This window comes from Cnephaeus nilssonii, assembly GCF_951640355.1.
Source record: "Cnephaeus nilssonii genome assembly, chromosome: 14".
Lineage (NCBI taxonomy): Eukaryota > Metazoa > Chordata > Mammalia > Chiroptera > Vespertilionidae > Cnephaeus > Cnephaeus nilssonii.
The window spans coordinates 26,084,736-26,103,370 of NC_137085.1; the positions used below are offsets into that span (position 1 = coordinate 26,084,736).

The following is an 18,635-nucleotide window of genomic DNA, read 5'->3' on the forward strand; positions in this document are numbered from 1 at the left end:
GCAGGCTGTCTTCAAGTGGTGGCAGAGCGAGCACCAGCTTGGCTTACAGCATCCTGGCATCCTGACATCTGACCACCTCAGTAGAAGGGGCCTCATTCCTAGTTGCTTTAACAAAAAAATTCCTGGGCTGAGGCAAGCAGATGGGCTTGGACATATGCTAACCACTGAACCACATGGACTGAGAGTCAGGGAGGGAGGCTCCCCAAAAGGAAGAGCATGTTTCTTCCCGGAGAAAGAGGGGCAAGGCAGGTGTAAGCAGCACTTGTCCACTCTCGAGGAAGTATTTGTAGTGGACATTTGTTATCCTTGTTGGCTGCCCAGCATCTGAACCTCCTTCCTATACTGGAGTGAGTCTCCTACCTTCTCAGACACTTATCCTGGAGCCTACTTCCCCCTAGAGATGCTGAAAATGCCGGAAACACACTTTCCCAGCCTCCTTTTCTGCCAGGTAAAGCGCATGACCCAGGCCATTTAGACACGCTGATCTCAGGGCTGGTACAGACGCCACCTTGGGATAGGGTGCATCTATGGCATGATCTGGGACCTTGTTCCTGGTTGTGAAACTTCTGAGACTGGTTCTCTGGCCCTCCTGGGATCTGTGAGCTATGAAGAAACCTTGTATTAAATCCCCTTTCTGATTAAATTCTCCAGAGGGTTAATTTCTGCTACTTGAAATCAAGAAGCTAGATTAATGCCTATATGAATGTGTGCATTTTTGGACAGATAAACAAAATGTGAATATTGGCTACCTACGGGGAGTAGAACTGAGAGAGTGGGCGAGGGGGAAGGGGCTTTTGCTTTTGTTTGGTGAAAAAAATATTTTTTTTACCATGTATATTATTTTTATAATGGGACAACTAGTTGGTAAAAATGTAAGAAAAGACACTGAATAAATAGAATAAGACCAAGGATGCAATTGCTCAGGATTTTCATAGAAACAAAAGTCTTCATTAGACCTTCAAAAGATAGTCATCATCACCTCTATCGTGATGAACGGCTCCTACTCTGGAAAGGAATGACAATGTGTCATCCTGGACACGGCCTAAGTGGTTTGCTCTGTCCCTGTAACTCACTCAAACACTATCCACGGCTCTCCCTTCCTCACGGAATAATCCCACTGCCTTTAACCTGGCACTGGAGTGTTTTGCAGTTTGAGTCTTTATCTTTACACTTCACCTAGACCTTTTCTTTCAGCCCTACTGGCCCAGATTCTAAGGGCATTACCATCTTTGCTCTGCCAACGCCATGACTCCAATTCCTTCTTCATGCCCTCATCAAGTGTTGTTCTGTATTATAACTTCACATACATGAAATGTAGCCATTTAACAGTCAGGTACCAAGCACCCACTGTACATCTGGCCTTGTGCTAGGGTTTAGGGAATTTATGGAAACTAATAACCTCCTATCAGAAATTAATGTTTTCACAATGAGCAGATGGCATCAGCAATTTGCAGGCAAGGCAGGGCTGCTCTTGGTAGAATCTTTCTCTTTCCCTCTGCCTGGATTGCACACTCCCCAAATGTCAACATGACTCGATTTCTCATTTCCTTCCTGTCACATTCTCAGTGACACCTTCTCGACCCACCCTTTTATAAAATAACATCCCATCCTCTGACCTATTGACTTAGATTTGTTATGTCCTGTTTATTGTTTGAATAGCACTCATCACTCATATCCTTTCCTCACTTGTTGGTGTATTTACAGCTTTTCCAGCACCTAAAACAGTACGTGGCCCACAGTCCTGTTTGTTGCTAATAGAAAGAGAACTGGACTAGACACCAAAAGACCTGGGTTCTCGTAACAGCTCTCCTCCAGGAAAATCATGTGGCCTTTAGCAAGGTGCAGCCTCTTTAAGCCTCAGCCGGCTCCTCGGTAAATTGGGGGTGACCATTTGGTGGCTGGCAGGACTGTATCTAGGCCCAGATCATACAGGCAGGGTCTTCCACTTGAGCGTGGATCAGAATCGCCAGGAGGGCCTCTTAACACACAATTGGAGGGGAGCGCTCCACAATCCGTTTCTAGTTCAGTAGGTCTGGGGTGAAGTCGGAAAATTTGCATTTCTATAAAGTCCTCAATGGAGCTGATTCTAGAACTACAGTTGAAGAGAAAGGCACTGGAGGCGCTGGTAACCATAACGGCCCTGCCCAGCTCGGGACTGAAACTCAGGGCCCCGCAGGACATTCTGTGGGAACAGCGTGGCCCCATCTGTTCTCTAACACAGTCAACAACTATCGTGGAGGCGCCGCTGGCCAGGCCAGCGCGGCGGTGGACTCAGGCGGGGACTCAGACCTGGGCCCAGCGGCGTCAGCGGGGCTGGGCACAGCTCCGGCTCCACACGGCAGGAAGTCTCCGGAGCCGCCAGAGGGCCGCGAGCGGGCGCGGAGAAGGCAAAGGCGGATCCGCGAGCCAGGGCCTCGGACCCCGCTCCGAGCTTCCTGGAACCCGCGGTCCGCGGGCCGCGGTGGGGACGCGACCTGGCCCCGGGCGCGCGCCCGGCACGCGGTAGGCGCGCAGGCGGGCGGAAGGTGGCGCCAGCGCGCGGTATCCGGGGGCGGAGCCGGCGGGGCCGACGGGCTCGGGCCCTGGGCCGTGATGGGCGAAGGCGGGCTGCCCCCGGCCTTCCAGCTGCTGCTGCGTGCCTGCGACCAAGGCGACACGGAGACGGCGCGGCGGCTGCTGGAGCCGGGGGCGGCGGAACCGGCGGAGCGCGGCGCGGAGCCGGAGGCAGGCGCGGAGCCGGCGGGGCCCGAGGCGGCCGGGCCCGGGGCAGCGGCGGCGGCGGCGGCCGGGGCTCCGGTGCCCGTGGACTGCTCGGACGAGGCAGGCAACACGGCGCTGCAGTTCGCGGCGGCCGGGGGCCACGAGCCGCTGGTGCGCTTCCTGCTGCGCCGCGGCGCCTCGGTCAACAGCCGCAACCACTATGGCTGGAGCGCGCTCATGCAGGCGGCCAGGTGAGGGGTCGGGGGCGCCGGGGTGGTGTCCAGAGGTGCCCGGGGGGTCAGGCGGCCAGACCTGCCCGCGCCCCCCCCCCCCCCCCCCCGCCCTCCCGCAGACGTCCCAGGAGGTAAAGAGTCAAGGACTCCTTCCAGAGAGTTGGAATGGTAAACTTGGAGCAGCTTTGGGATGCAACGAGACGTAGAAGCGGTTTTGAATAACATAAAGTCAGAGTCTTAGAAACAGTGGCCTTTCCAAACAGAATCTGCACACTGCGAGTGGAATCTTAGAGACTCACTCTTAGAGGTCCATTCATTCCTTCTTGTAACAAGGGTTTCCCGAGAACCTGGCTACCCACCCCAGCTTGGCGGTGGGATGCTGCTAGACCCAAGTCAAGTCCCCACTGGGAGCAGCTCACATGCCATTGGGTAGGCCAGACAAGGGAGCAGCAGGCTTGACAGGGTAAGTTCAGGGAGCTCTTGGAGGTGGGAGAAGCCTTCTGGTAAGGAGGATGCATATATACAAGTGGAGACCTGAGGATTTCTAAGAATCAATCAGGACAGAAGCAGGGGGAGGTGCGAACCCCGTGATAGGAGACGCTCGCAGAGGGTTGGAAGCAATATTGAACATAAAGCATTGGTAGGACGGTTAGGAAGATGTTATGGCTGGGAGGGGGGCTGGGAGTAGTGGAAGATGAGTTCTCCTTGGAGAGATGAAGGCAGATGTTAGGGGCAGGGCTGGGAAAGGTTAGCTCTCCTCAGGGCACTGGGGAGTGATGGAAGGTTGTAGGCAAAGTGAGTGACAGAATCAGATGGTTTTGGAAAATCACTTGGACAGTAATGAGGGTGGATTGGACAGGTGGGCTAGAGTCAGAAGAGCCCATCTGGAGGCGATTTGCAGCGGTCCCAGAAGAGGTGATGTTGGCTTGGACCAGAGCAGAGACAGTGGTTGGGAGAGCAAAGAGACGCGTTTGCGATGAACTCAGGAAGCAGGATGGGCAGGACTTGAAACCCCGGTATGAAGAAGCTTTGGTGTACAGGGACGTCTCTTACCCTGGTCAGCCAACTCCTTAGGCCTCTCACCCCTCAGTTTCTTGTGGAAGTTCCCCGAGGAGGGAACGCAGGTGGCAGGTCATTTGGGGTGGATATTGCCAAATTGCTTTCCATACCGTGTATCAGTTTCCATACCTGTAACAGCTTTCCACAAAATCAGCAGCTTCTGTCCTCACATCTGACTCCGACTCTTCCGCCCCACTTTGCCACAATTAAAGGACCCTTGTGATTCCCGTGGGCCCACCTAGGTAATTTAGGATACTCCCCTAAATTTCATCTCAAGATCAGCTGATTAGCAACCTTAATGATTAATAATCCTACCTACAACCTTAATTTCCCCTTTGCCAAGAAACCTAACACAGGTTCAGGGGATTCGGGTGTGAATGCCTCTAGGAGCCTATTATTCTGCCGGCCACAGCAGTTACACCAGTTTACCTTCCCAGCAGCAGTGTCAGCGAGTGCTTGTTTTTCTACAGCCTTGCCAACAGTGTGTTAGCAAACTTTCGGATTTTTGTGTCTGATGGGTGAAAAACCTTATCTCAGTGTAGCTGTGATTTGCATTTGTTAAACTGTGAGTGAAGGAAAGCATCCTTCCGTATGTACGAGCCATTTGTTTTTCTAAAAGCCTCTGAAAACGCAGTGTTCTTAGTCATAAGGCCGATGATATTTTATTTCTCCGAGTTCTCTTCCAAGTGTTACACAGTTGTTCTAATTAGTTTGTATTGCTGGAAAAATTTCATTCTGCATTATTTTCCAATATATCATTTTAAACTGCTGGGTGCAAGTTCATCCATGGGACGGTACTGTGGTTTGCTTATCCATGCCCCAGCCATCGGGCATTTATTTCAGTCATTCTATGAACACAACTTTGGGAACCCATCCCAGTTAGGGAATGTATGCCTGTTGGCAAGGGCTGTGCAGTGTTTCATGCTCTTATCTGGATGTTGGGTTGTCTTGACATCTGATTTCTTGCCTGGAGCAGTCTGGGACGAACGTAAAGCCTTCGGAGCTATCTCCACCTTTCCCCTGGGGTTCCCTGTCACGCTTAGGCTTTCTTTCAGGCTTTCAAGTACCAGGTGAGTCCTGGGCCTTGGTACCTGTCTGTGCCGTGTGGCCAGGTCTGCTCATCTGCCTCTGCCGTACCCTCTCTGGAGTCCACACCCTCTCTCCTTCCCCTCTGCCTTAGTCCAGACCACACGTTGTAGGAGCCTTCCACTGCTCTCCCTTCCCCCAGGTGCGCCCTCTCTAATCCAGCCTCTACAGACCTTCCAGATCTTTCTGAAATGCACGTTTGGTTGTGCCTCTCCTGTGATGGCTCCGCTGCTAAGAGTCCTTCGCAGGGCGTTTGAGACTCTCACCTTCAGACTCTTCCCAGGTTCTCTCTCCTGCTTTCCCCCTGGCTTCCCTAAACGAAGCTCAGTATGGGATCTAAATGAAAATAAACCTAAACGCAGGCCAAGATAATTTCATCCAGACTTTTCCTTTGTCTCCCTATGGTTTCCTTTTTTGAAGGGGAGGGAGGAACATTTATCGAGCATTTACTGTATGCCAAGAAAATTATCTCCACTTTACAGATGAGAATACGGAATTACAAAATTTGCTCATGAGCATACAGCTAGTCAGCAGATTTGGGAAATCCGACTACAGAGCTCTCACCATCACCACATACAGGAAGCCCCTTCTGTCCCTAATGAAGCCACCCTCTTCCTCCCGGCTTAGCTTCTTCTTGGAAGCCTGCCATGACACCTCCCCCCGACACCGCCCGTTATTTGGTCTCTTAGCACTGGAAGGGCCCCTGCATGTTAGAGCTGGTCCCCTTCCTCCGTGGCATCCAAACCCGCCACACATCAGAATCACCTGGATGCTTTTCCAAATCAGAGTCCCGCGTTCCCTTTCTGGGGGTTGTGGTTCAGAAGACCTGGTAGAGAAGGAGGGGAGGGCAGGGGCTCTGTGTGAGAAAAGGCTCCCCAGCGATTCTGTCACATGGTAGTTTTGGGAGCCTCATCTCTGATTTCCCATCCAGTGCAGAGGGTCCCTTAGTGAGCCCCTGGATGCCTTGCTGAGCGAGGTTTGTGACTGCAGCCCCTGGCATGCTTCAGGATGTCTCAAAGACTCCCTTTCACCAGTTTTTGCTATTAACCAAATTCTGCATGATGGTCAAAGTCACCTGATGAATTTCATCTAATTAATGTTATTAATCTTGATGGAGCAGGAGACTCAGAAGAATGAACCTAAACTCTGCTAACTAATAATTTAGAGAACTTTCCTTCTTCTCTACAACGTGGCACTGTTTGCTGCAATTTATGGTCCAAGTGTCTTGATTTTGTCCCTTGCAAATTAAGAGGCTCTGGATTAATTACATTCTTCTTTATTCCCCCGTTTATCTTACGGTGCTGCTTTGGGAGCATTAGCTATGACATACTCTCTTATTTACTCCTGTGAGAATGTGGTAGAATGTGAGAGCCCTATGAGAGGATTAGAATTGCCCTAGACAGCGCCTAGACATTGCCCCTCAGTTGGTGATACTGACCGATAGTGCCCTATCTTTCTGCTGCCTACTCTGTATGTTGAGGAGTAATGCGTATGGGAGACTTTCTGAAGGTTATATGGTCTGTCTGTCCCTCAGATCAGGATGGGCAAATGCATGGCCGTATGCCAACAGGTTCCAGTCTGTGCTTTTCCTCCCTGAATCCTGATACACCTCAGAGCGCCTCAAGACAGTGTTCCCACCCACCACCACTTTGGGTGGAAGAGAGCATCTGTTATCATCCAGCTCTTTATGTTCCAGAGCTCGTCATTGGATCAGCCCAGGCCATCCCAGGCCCTGTGCCTGGACTGCAGTTTGGTCTCTTGCGGATGCTTTGATATCAGAAATGGTTACATTCTTTTTTTTTTCCTATTCTTAAAATGATAACCTTTATTGATCACTTACATTGTGTCAAGAACTGTGCTAAGTGCTTTAAATGAATTAACTCAGTCCACACAAAACCTTAGGAAGTAGGTACTATTGTCACCCCCATTTCACAGATGAGGAATTGAAGCTCAGAGACGTTAAGTTGCCCAAGACCACACGGCTGGTAAGTGGTGGAGTCAGAATCTCACCCAGGCAGGCGCTCCTGGCCTCTGCCCTCAGCCATGAATCCCGTAACTGAGCATTTTCTTTTTGGTGTTGGCCACGGAAAGCTACTCGCCAAATTTACCTGATGCTCAAGGGGCAGGTTGGCCTCTTTCCTTTCCTCTTCCTGCCCTTCATCTCTCCTCCTGCCAGTAAGGCAGAGCTGGACTCTCCGCCCAGTGCTCTGAGTGATGGCAGTATGTGCCAGGTCTTTAAACACAGGTGTTAATTGCAGAAATTAATTGGTAATCATAGCAGCTGTTCAGAAAGCCCAAGCTTCCCCATCTTCAGTAATTACCTATTAAAAACTGAGCATCCGCCGAAACCAGTTTGGCTCAGTGGATAGAGCGTTGGTCTGCGGACTGAAAGGTCCCAGGTTCGATTCCGGTCAAGGGCATGTACATTGGTTGCGGGCACATCCCCGGTAGGGGGTGTGCAGGAGGCAGCTGGTCGATGTTTCTCTCTCATCGATGTTTCTAGCTCTCTATCCCTCTCCCTTCCTCTCTGTAAAAAATCAATAATATATATATATATATATATATATATATATATATATATATATATATATAAAATTGAGCATCCACAAAATGATCCCAGACTTTGTTGAATCTTTTTATGTTTGCAGCCTGATTGAATGACCTCTTGGGCTACCCCATGAGTTCAGAAAACAGTCCACATGTCAGCATTCTGCTGAAATTCAGCCCTCTTCTTCCTCTGTGAAAATTGGTTAAACCAGAAGAGCGGCGTTTGGGGTTTTAGGTCTGAGTTCAAGTTTTGACTCTGTGACTTTCAAATTTCTGGATGATTGCTTTCCATTCTAATCTTGATTGCCTCATCTGTGAAATGGGCGATTTATTAAGATAAAATAAGATAAAAATGTGACAGTACCTCATAATCTGCTGTTAGGAATTACACTAGATTTTTTCCCCCCGATGCTTGATAACGAAATAGTGTAACCTCTTGAATTCTCTACTCCAGTGGAGGATCTACCAGTCCATTGCCTGTCTCTGGACCATCCTCTACAATGTTATGCCAGCCATTCAGTCATTCATTCACTTAATTGGCAAAATTTATTGACCTCCACTATGGGTCAGCCACCCAGTCCTACCTTTGGAGAGTCTAATAATTGGTGAGTACAGATGAGCGTGGCCAGAGGGTACAGGGTGAGCGTTGGGAGGAGATGAGGTTGAAAGTCGGTGGGTCTCCCGGCAGGGGGACGCGGCCGTCAGACTTAGGGTTTGGGAGTGTCATTTTTGGTTTGAGGACTATCATGGAGGATGGGCAGGAAGGGACAACCCAGGAAGCAGGGAGACAGGCTGAGGTTGCAGCTTTCTGCCGTTGAGTTTATTCCAGCTGGACTTGCCCTCTCCCTGCTCTGGGAGAAGAGGACAGGCCCAGTCCCCCTGCAGCAGGAGGAGCCAGTTCACGAAGCTCTCCCTCCGTGAGCAGCGCTCTGTGGGCTGGGTGACCTGGTGCTGTTCAGGTTCATGTCCCAGAAGGTATTTGTAAGTTCAGAGCAGAGTTCAGCCTTGGCTCTGCCTCCGCAGGGAGGAGGGAGGCCCTGGGTTTAGCTGAGCTACAAAACCCGCTTCCGGAAAGGAGGAGGCGTGCACAGCAGGAGATTTAAAAAGCTGCCTTGCAGATGCCGACGTCGCGCAGGTATTATGGTCCTGTAAAACCTGGCAGAGCTGGCCCCTCTCTTCTTGTCATCCTTTCCTTGTTAGTCCGGGCCTCTCCCAGCTCTGACACACAGCTCTGAGCCCACAAAGAGCGTGCCAACCAAAAGTGCCGTGAAACAGAACTTTTCCGCCTGCTCCAGGCAAAAGAAGAGAGAGATTTTTGCTAGGAAGAGGCATCTGTTTTCCTTTCCCGGTGTTAGAGAGTTGGTGGGTGCTTATTTGTCTCCCCAGTGTCTCAGGAGGGCCTTTCCTCAAGCTTCACTTGGGGGGTTCTGGCCCAAGGCCCAAAGCTAAGCATCAGGCAGTGTACTAGTACATTCCTGCCAGCAGGTGGCAGCAGGCCTCTGGTGAGACGTGCAAGCCTATTTCTGCTGACCACAGCCTCGCCACACCTCTTGGCACGGGGTCCTGTGCCGCTGGTCTAGAAGGACCTTCTCTCTGTGTGCATTTGGAGAGGGAAAGGGTAGACATGAGTCAGACATGGGCCCTGCCCATGGGGAGAGCAGCATTGGCAGATCACCAGGCTACAAAACAGAATAAAATGACCTTTCTGAGATGTGGGAGGCAGCGTGGTGTAGGGGAAAGAGGGAGGGCAGCAGGATTCAGACAGACCTGGGTTCTGACCCTGACGCAGCTCCTTACTGGCTGGGTAACCTCGAATGTTGGGTAATGTGAAATTTATTACAGTGATCATAGCTACCATTTGTATGGTGCTTCCTTTGGCCAAGCAATGTTTTAATAATTATACATTTATTATATATTTAGGCATGTTAACTCAATCCTTAACATTCCCTTGAGATCTGTACAGCCACATCCCATTTTACAGATGAGGAAATGAAGGCACGAAGAAGTTAAAGTTCTTTTTCGAGGTCATGCAGCTAGTGGATGTCAGGACTGGATTCAAACCTAGCAAGGCAGTTGCTCACCTTTGTGGTGGTGCATATGCAGGGCTAGCACCAGAAGCGCCCGGCACCAGAAAAAGGCCTTTTGTTATAAGCAGCTCTTAGGGCTTCATGACAAATGAGCATTAAACAAGTGCTTCCTTATCAGGGCTCCATGTTTAGTGTCACTGATTCTCCGTCTTCCTGGCAGATTTGGGCACGCGAGCGTGGCACACCTGCTTTTGGATCACGGGGCTGATGTCAATGCCCAGAACCGGCTGGGGGCCCGTGTGCTCACCGTGGCCTCTCGGGGTGGCCACCTGGGCGTGGTGAAGCTGCTCCTGGAAGCTGGCGCCTTCGTGGACCATCACAACCCCTCAGGCGAGCAGCCGGCGGCAGGGGACAGCAGGAATGAGCTGCTGGACATCACAGCCCTGATGGCTGCCATCCAGCACGGACATGAGGCCGTGGTGCGTCTGCTGCTGGAGTGGGGTGCAGACCCCAACCACGCGGCACGGACTGTGGGCTGGAGTCCGCTGATGCTGGCAGCGCTCATTGGAAGGCTGGGTGTGGCCCAGCAGCTGGTGGAGAAGGGGGCCAACCCCGACCACCTCAGTGTGCTGGAGAAGACTGCCTTCGAGGTCGCACTTGACCGCAAGCACAGGGACCTTGCAGATTACCTGGACCCACTGACCACCGTCAGGCCCAAGACAGGTCAGGCTGCTTCTCACCCCCCCCCCAACCCCCCCCCCCCGCCCCACTGTGGCTTCACAGAGGACCCCAAATTGTGTGTTTTCAATATATTTTTATTGCTTTCAGAGAGGAAGGGAGAGAGAGAAAGAGAGAAACATCAATGAGGAGAGAGAATCATTGATCGGCTGCCTCCTGCACACCCCACACTGGGGATCCAGCTCACAATCCAGGTATGTGTCCCAACCAGGAATCAAACTGTGACCTCCTGGTTCATAGGTTGATGCTCAACCACTGAGCCATGCTGGCTGGGCTTCAGCCCACTTTCGAGGTTTTTCAACACCTAGTAATGTGTTCTGTTTCTTTCTTTTTTTCTTTTTTTGCCATCTTTCTGGCATTTAAAGAGCTGTTTGAACAATCCTTAGCAAATCTGCCATAGGACACATTGCGTTTCAAAACTTCCAGTTCATCACGTGCAGTAGGACCGTGAAATGCCATTATCACACACAGCTTCAGTACCCTCTTTCTGTGATGGGTCTGACTTCAGGGACAGGCGGCCCCGGCTGTAATGACAGGTTGCAGTGTATAAGCGTCTAGGACTGAAAGGTGAAAATCTGAAGGAAAGGCCAGCTGAGGGACCTGGGAGAGGTTGCCGGAATTCACCTAGCTTCTGTTTAGTCGTCCACAAATGGGGGACAGGAGTAGCACCATGTCATAGGACTGCTGAGAGGATTAAGTGAGGTCACCCAGGCCAAGTGTGGGTACTTGAGAGGCATTGGGAGCTGCCACTACCTCCCCCCACCCCCCCACCCCCGTTATTGTTACTATTGTCATATTTGACAGGATCAGGTCATGGCTGTGCGTATAGACTTCCTCGTTGATCAGACCCAGGTTTGAAGCTAGTTCTTCACTTTGTGGCTGGATGGACTTAGGCATGTTCGTTGTCCCTTCAGGACTTCAGTGTCCTCTTTCCCAAAAGAATCATAATAAATGTGCTTACCTCGTAAGGTTCTGTGAGCAATAGTAAGGTAGGTGCCTGTAAAATGTGTATCTAGCACCTGGCACATAGTTAGCACTCAGTAAATAGAAGCTGTTATAGTAGGTTTTTATTGACCATCGTTCATTTAGTTAGTATGAGTGCCTGCAATGTACCAGGCACTGCTCTTAGTACGTGGGATATGTCAATGAGCAGATCAGTCCCTGCCACTGAGAACCTTGGCAATAAACAGGAAATAGAATAGCATATTAACTTAAATAAAAATAAGTTGCACAGCACGGTAGGTGGTAAGTGTCAGGGGGGCAAGGCAGAGGGTTTGGAGTGGTACAGTGGGGGTGATGCAGTCCTGGCCTCCTTGAGGAGGTGAGACTTAAACTGACTCAGGAGCTGAGGAAACATGCCATGCGGGCTGTCAGGGGAGTCTTCAGGTAGGACAGCAGCAAGGACCAAGGCTGCATTATTAATAATGGCAGGCTATTAAAGAAACAATAATGCCCACTAGCTCTTTTTGTGAGATGCCAGGAAATTCACCCCACCTGGGACTTAGGGACCCCTAGGTCTCTCTTCTCAAATTAGCAGTAGCAGGCTATCTTGGAGGTTGTAACTGTCATTGTGACGCCCTGTCTACCTCACTGGGTTGTTTCTTGGGCTAGGACAGGGTCCCCAGAGCTGCTCTAATACTGATGCAAAAAACTGGGTCCTGGAGTGAGGAAGGGACCAGCCCAGGGTCACTTGACATCAGGGGCACAGCTGCCCCAACCTCCTGGGGTCAGGCTAGACTGTCAGTGATTCATTTGTAGCAGACTGTTGCTTAGCAACCAACATTAAGGCCAGGTGACACGCTCTTTTCTGTCAAAGGGTCTTGGCATGAGAGGGCACCAGCCCACAGCAAATTAGACTCTGAAACACTTAAAGGAACACATCATATTTATTAAAACGAAAATGCAGATTCATTTCATAATAGTATTTTACAGGCAAAATCAGACACTTGGTTCCTCGTCTATACTTCCTTTCACAACCCTGCAGTTAAGTAGTAGTCCTTGCTGGGGTGGACGCTGGTCACTAGTAAAGATCACAAAAATTGCACTTTGAGTAGGACCTAACCATTTCTGAAGCATTCCCCTCTGTGTGATTGGTCCCTGCAACCACCATGTGGCCTGCACATGAACATGTAATCCCCATTTTAGCGACAAGGAGACAGATGGTTCTAGAAATGCATTCATTTTGATATGCTGACTCTGGACTCAGTGCTCCCTGGGTTGTGCTGCAGCTTCCTCCCAGCTGCCCTGGGGGCTGATCTGGACCAGAGGTTCAGCCCAGAGCCTCAGGCTTCCTCCTGCAGCGACTCCATCCCTGGAGCTAGTCAAAGGCGGCAGGAAGTCCTGTGTTTACCACCCGTGAGAGGACTGGCCATGTCTGCTTTCTGACAGGAGCAGGATCCCCACTAGTCAAGCTTAGAGGAAGGTGATGGATGAGCAGATGAAGGAGGGGCTGGCACTGGGTGGGTCCAGCAAGGCCCAGCTTTGGGGGTCAGAAGTGGAAAGAGGGGGTTCTACACTAGCCAAGCATGAACCTGCGGAGGAAAGGTGGGAAATCGCCCGCAGGGAGCTGTGTCTGCAGATCAGGGGCGGGGGTGACTCAGATTGTTGCTTATTTGGGAAGGAAAGCAAAAGTTAACAGTGGCTCTTCTGGAGGCCATATCCATGACCATCTCCTGGGCTTAGTTGCTTAGCATCTCAGGGTCCTCGGCTCTGGACTTATCTCATAGTTGTCCATTTTGTTTTAAGGAGAAAAGAATCATTCTTGCTTTTAAAAATCTTCATAGGAATTCAGATTCTTCTAAGACTGTGCTTTTCTGTCATACCTACGACAGGACATCCCACAGTTTGGAATGCCTAAAACTGTGAGTGTGGGATCAGGAAATAGTCCGCTGCTCACTCATGTCATTTTGGCCAAACGACCTCCCAAGACCTGTCTCTGAAGCATTTCCCGACACTGATACGAACCCTTCCAGCGGGGGCCGCTGGATTCGTCTGCTGCTTAGGTCTCCAATTCGATTGCTTTTGAAAAGTGGATGATTTTAAAAGTTAGGCTGTGTTGTTACACGCTTGTGACTTTTCTGTTATGTTAAACCTTAACTTTAAAAATCTTTGTTTACCTAGATGAGGAGAAAAGGCGGCCTGATATTTTCCATGCGTTGAAAATGGGTAAGCGCTTTAGAAAATCTTTTGGGATATTTAAGGATTCTTTGGCGATATTTAAGGATTCAGTGCCACATTCTCCCGACCTAATATCTGTACTCCTCCTCAAGGTCACCTAGGGCATTTGAGAAAGAAACAGGCGTTTTGTTGTTTCTCGACTCTAGTTTCACCCAGGAAGGCTCAGGCCCTGGAGGCTGGTAGTTATTATGCGGCTTTACCAGCAGATTCCAGCCTGCCCTCCCAGGCTCCTCCACCTCCCCAGACAAACCCTGTGGTTAGGTCCTGGCTTCTCCCTACCTCTGAAATGCCAGGCTGCCCACCTACCTGCTTCAGTATTTTTGTGATGTAGGACTAGACCCCACCTCCAGGAAGCCCTCCCTGATCCTCAACCCCTGGCCAGACATGAACTCACCTGCATAGTCATTGCCCTCTCTCTGTTTCCTTCATCTGTCCTCTTAAGATACCAACATTTCTCTCATTTAGGAAACCTATTTGTATGGTTGTCTCTGTCCTTTATAGACCGAAGGATTTGAGAGGGGGGGCTCCCTCCGGCTCATCTTTGGAGCCCCTATGGTGGCCAGTAGCCCAGTGCAGAAGCAGGCTCAGCAACTGTTTGTTAAGTGAACCCACTGGACACATAAGCCTGCGGTGCCAGGCCCATGGATGATTGCTTCTCTTTGTAGGAAACTTCCAGTTGGTCAAAGAGATTGCTGATGAAGACCCCAACCACGTGAACATGGTCAATGGGGACGGGGCAACCCCCCTGATGCTGGCAGCCGTCATGGGGCAGCTGCCTCTGGTGCAGCTGCTGGTGGAGAGGCATGCCGAAGTTGACAAGCAGGACAGCGTGCATGGCTGGACGGCCCTCATGCAGGCCACCTACCACGGGTCAGTGTCAGCCCCACTTTCTCAGCGGCAAGGCTGCTAGGATGCTCAGGCTGGGAGAGGGTTCCTGATGGGGCTTTCTGGTCCTGAGACCTACAGATAAACCCCCACGGCTGTGAAGTTGTTGGGGCGTGCACAAAGGTTAAAGAAGTGCAGGCTCATTCTTTCCTGCATTCCTGCCCTTCTGTGTCCAGATCTCCCATGACTTTGTCACAGAACGTCACCAGTGGCCATGCAAACCAGGCAGCAGAAACTTTTTAGGAATAAGGTTCTCTAGGTTGATTTCAGTTGGACAGGGTGATTGGTTTGTTTTCTTACTTGATGAGTTTCAACTTCCACCTCAACACCTTGGCCTCTGGGAGGCTTCCATGTGCGGGGGTCCTGATCTGGGTTGGGGGAGTGGGGCCTTGTGTAGTCTTGGTGGCCACATGGTTTGGGGGCAGAACCCTCGGTGTTCATTTTGTCAATGGAAGGAGCCCTTGGGCTTTGATTTCCTTCATGTTCGTGTCTGACCTGCCCACGGGGTAGGGGACGAGGCATGTGAGACTATTTGCAGCTCTCCATGCTCTTCTTACACACTCAGCGACGGGGCGCCGTAGTTAATATCACGCCTTGTTGCTCAGGAGCAAAGCCATGCTTTTGTTTTCCGTGGGTCTAACTCTGGCTCTTTCTTTCCTCCGCAGGAATAAGGAAATTGTCAAATATCTACTAAACCAAGGAGCTGACGTCACTCTTCGAGCAAAAAACGGGTACACGGCCTTTGACCTAGTGATGCTGCTGAGTGATCCTGGTGGGTTGTTTCAGGAAAAGGGCTCTAAACCTGCATTGCCTTTTCCAGGCTGGGCATCCAGATAATCACCTGTGTTTTAAGCACTTGCTTATTCTAAGGGGAAGCCACTCTCAAGCCCCAAGAGCTCACCACATGGCTTTCAGCAAGTCACCCCCTTCCCAGCAAGGGCTGGGCTGGGACCAGGCAGTCCCTGAGGCCTCTCCTAGCACCAGCCTCTGGGAGCCTCGAGGAGGGAAGGCCGGGAAGGCCAGCAAGGCGAGTGTCTGCCTTGGCAGTCCACACAAATCCTAGAATGGTATCTGATTTATAGCCAGAACTTCTGAGGGACTTGGGAGGAAACAAAAAGGCCCTCTGACAGCAGAACTAGAGGTGGAGCATTGTCCCCTCAGTTACATTGTGTAGGTGGAGGCTGCCCGGTCAAGGGTGCCATCCTGGAGGTACCTGTATTACCAGCCCACCTCTCTTGGTCTCTAGCTGGCACCGTGCCCCCCTCCCTCTGGCCCCTCCCCGAGTGTGACGGGCCCTCCTCTATGACCTGCGGCTTCTAATGAGCCAGCTCAAGAGGCAGGGTCTCTCTGTTTATAATCCCGGAGTTTTGAGCCCAGAGAGGGAGAGGCTGAGAGGCTCTCCCGACCCCCAGGCTTTAAGCCCTGAGCCAGATCCCAACCTGCTGGCTGTGGGGAGAGGACTTTTACCTCCACAGTCCCAAGTGGGGTTACTCCTGCTGCCATTCTGAGCTACGGGGTGGCAGGCCAGAGTGTCCTTTCTGATCAGCAGCATTGCCACCCTCCCCGCTCCTCCCCACACATCACACACCTGCTTGGTTCCATTTCATCCTTCTGGGGTGTGAGGGAAGCAGAGCTTCACATCCTCTTGTGGAGGGAGATGACCGATGGGCCCTCTGCCCAAGTCCAGTGAGCTCACTCCTGTCATTCAGAATGAGTCTCCCTGTGACCCTAGGCTGCATGGCACAGGCTTTTCTGACAAACTTCATTTCTCACTGTGTTGCTTCTCCCTCGCTCCCTGCCCATTTCCCCTCTCTTTCCCTATAAAATAATCCATTGCTAGTGGGGGTTTTTCCCCTAGTGGGTTTTTTAATGAAGTTTTCTGCCTGAAATTTTCCAAGAAACACATGCTTATTATTGAGCTAGAGGCCCAGTGCACAAATTTGTGCACAGGTGGGGTCCCTCAGCCTGGTTGGCAATTTGGGCTGATGGGGGGGGGTGGCGGTGGCCAGGGGGAGGGGCCACGGGAGGTTGGCCAGCTGGCTGGGGGGAGGGACCGCAGGAGGTTGGCTGATGGGCCCCCAGTCAAGGCTGATGCGTGGGCCAGTCAGCCGAGGGAGGGACTGTGGGAGGTTGGCCGGCTGGCTGGCTTCCCCAGTCAGGGCCGATTGGGGCGGGGGGGGGGGGGGGGGGAGGCCAGCCAACCGCAGGAGGTTGGCTGTGGGGGCGCACTGACCACCAGGGGGCAGCTCCTGCATTGAGTGTCTGCCCTCTGGTGGTCAGTGCGCATCATAGCAACCAGTCGACCGGTCATTCGGTTGTTCAGTCGCTTAGGCTTTTATATATATAGATACTTGGAGAGAAGAAAATAAACAGGCATCAAGAGAAAAGCACTGTTAATAGTTTTCAGTAATTTCTTCTTGTTTCTTGCTTTTTCTATAGCCTAGTTGAATTAATAATAACTAATAATACTTGACTTTTCTTATGTACTTACTGTATGTCAGGAATTCCCTCGAATCCTCCAGACACCTTTATGTGGGGGCACTACAATTGCCTCTTTTACACAGGCACAGAGAGGGTCCTTAATTTACCTGCAGAGAGGTACCTCTGTTACCAGCCCCCCTCTCTTGGTCTCCAGAGAGGAACTGAGGCAGACTTTGAACCTCTGCCATCTGGCTACAGAACCCGTACATTTTAAGCAATACACTCTGCCTTCCTGCGGGAAGAGAGCTTCTGTTTTTTCTTTCTGGTTAAATGGGTTCAGTGCTGCTAGCCTTTTTTGCCATTTTTTTTGGGCGGGGGAACCTTGATCATAGAATAACAAAGACTCTGGAGCTGCAGGGCTGAATTCTAAGACTGACAGGGGTCGTCTTAGGCCCAGTCCCCATAGCCCAACAGACATATTTGCAGGTAAAACGCTGCCTTTTGTGCCCATAGACACGGAACTTGTTCGACTGCTGGCATCTGTCTGCATGCAGGTGAATAAAGACAAAGGCCGGCCCAGCCACCCGCCACCCCTGCCCTACTCCAAGGTCCGACAGCCCTGGAGCGTCCCAGTGCTGCCCGATGACAAAGGCGGGCTTAAGGTTGGCCTTTTCTTGTCTTAAAAGGCTTCTGAGAGTCAGATGGATGCGTGGGGGATGCCTGCCACTTCCTGTTAACCTAGGGCTAGTTTAGGCTTGGGGGTGGGGTGGGCTTGCAGGGGTGGGAAGTAAGATGGGGATGACAGTAGGGAATGGTGGGGACTGGGGAAAACTGGGGTGATCATGACCACTTAGTGACATCAGTGGCTGCTTTGCAAGAATATGGGTCCATGTTACCAGATTTTCCCCTGCTTTTTTCCCCCAGAAGAAACTAGAAATCCAGATTTTGATGTGGAAAGTCAATTTATAAATGTAGGGAACTTTTTAAACTTCTGCATGATGTAGTCCTGAGCTAGCCAAAGTGAACACCTCTGCTCCCACCCAGGCCATCTGCTTTAGTGTGTAGAACATTTTCTGGTTGTGCCATTCTGGGAGCTCCCTGTGATCCACAGGCCCCCATCAGCTTCTTCCTAGAAACACCAAAACCACGCTCCAGTAGCTTATTTCTAACTGCAAGCCTGGTATTTTTTCTTTGAGTTTCTCATCCTCCCCATCTGCTCTACTTATTTGAAATCGAACTTTTCCCCCCACCGCCCCCATCCTGTCTGAGGTTCTAGTGCCTCCTCAGATCTGCAGACTTGGCATTCCTTTCCTGTGGTGGCTCAAGGCCCGGGATTCTTCCTCACAGTGCTGCTTGCATAGATCCCTCTGACCTCACTGCCATCTCCGTAGGCCAGGCCCTCACAGCCTCCCTTTGGGCTGTGCCAGTTACCTTCGACTGCAGCTGTCTTCTTTCTAGGTGGGGAGGCATCAGCTACAGGGACACATGGCCAGGCCTTGGTGTGGACACCCTAACACCTCTCACATTGTCACTGGGATGGGGGGAAGAGCTTATGCAGTGATAGATGTTAAGGTGTTTGATGTTGCCTCTGTGTCCATCTCTCTGTTCTTGACTCGCTGTAAGACTGAGCAAGGAGCACCCCTGCCTGGGGCTCATGTCTCAATCTGTGCAGTGCGGAGATTGATTAGATGAAGGGTGGCAATTAGGGTTCACTGCCACCTCCAGCCTATTGGAAATGGCTGCTAAGGGCAGGGGCATGGAG

At 51.2% G+C, this 18,635-nt stretch overlaps 1 protein-coding gene across 1 annotated transcript in view; it reads left to right on the forward strand.

Annotated features, from left to right (window-relative positions):
• Positions 1-2,272: 2,272 nt before the first annotated feature.
• The window catches only part of ANKS6 (ankyrin repeat and sterile alpha motif domain containing 6), a 47,304-nt gene continuing 30,941 nt past the window's right edge, over positions 2,273-18,635 (forward strand). Inside the window, exons 1-6 of the mRNA XM_079789571.1 lie at positions 2,273-2,951; positions 9,873-10,375; positions 13,511-13,555; positions 14,233-14,437; positions 15,118-15,224; positions 17,387-17,535. Of these exons, the coding sequence (XP_079645697.1) occupies positions 2,593-2,951; positions 9,873-10,375; positions 13,511-13,555; positions 14,233-14,437; positions 15,118-15,224; positions 17,387-17,535 (1,368 nt within the window). The 5' untranslated portion in view covers positions 2,273-2,592. The remainder of the gene's footprint in view (positions 2,952-9,872; positions 10,376-13,510; positions 13,556-14,232; positions 14,438-15,117; positions 15,225-17,386; positions 17,536-18,635) is intronic.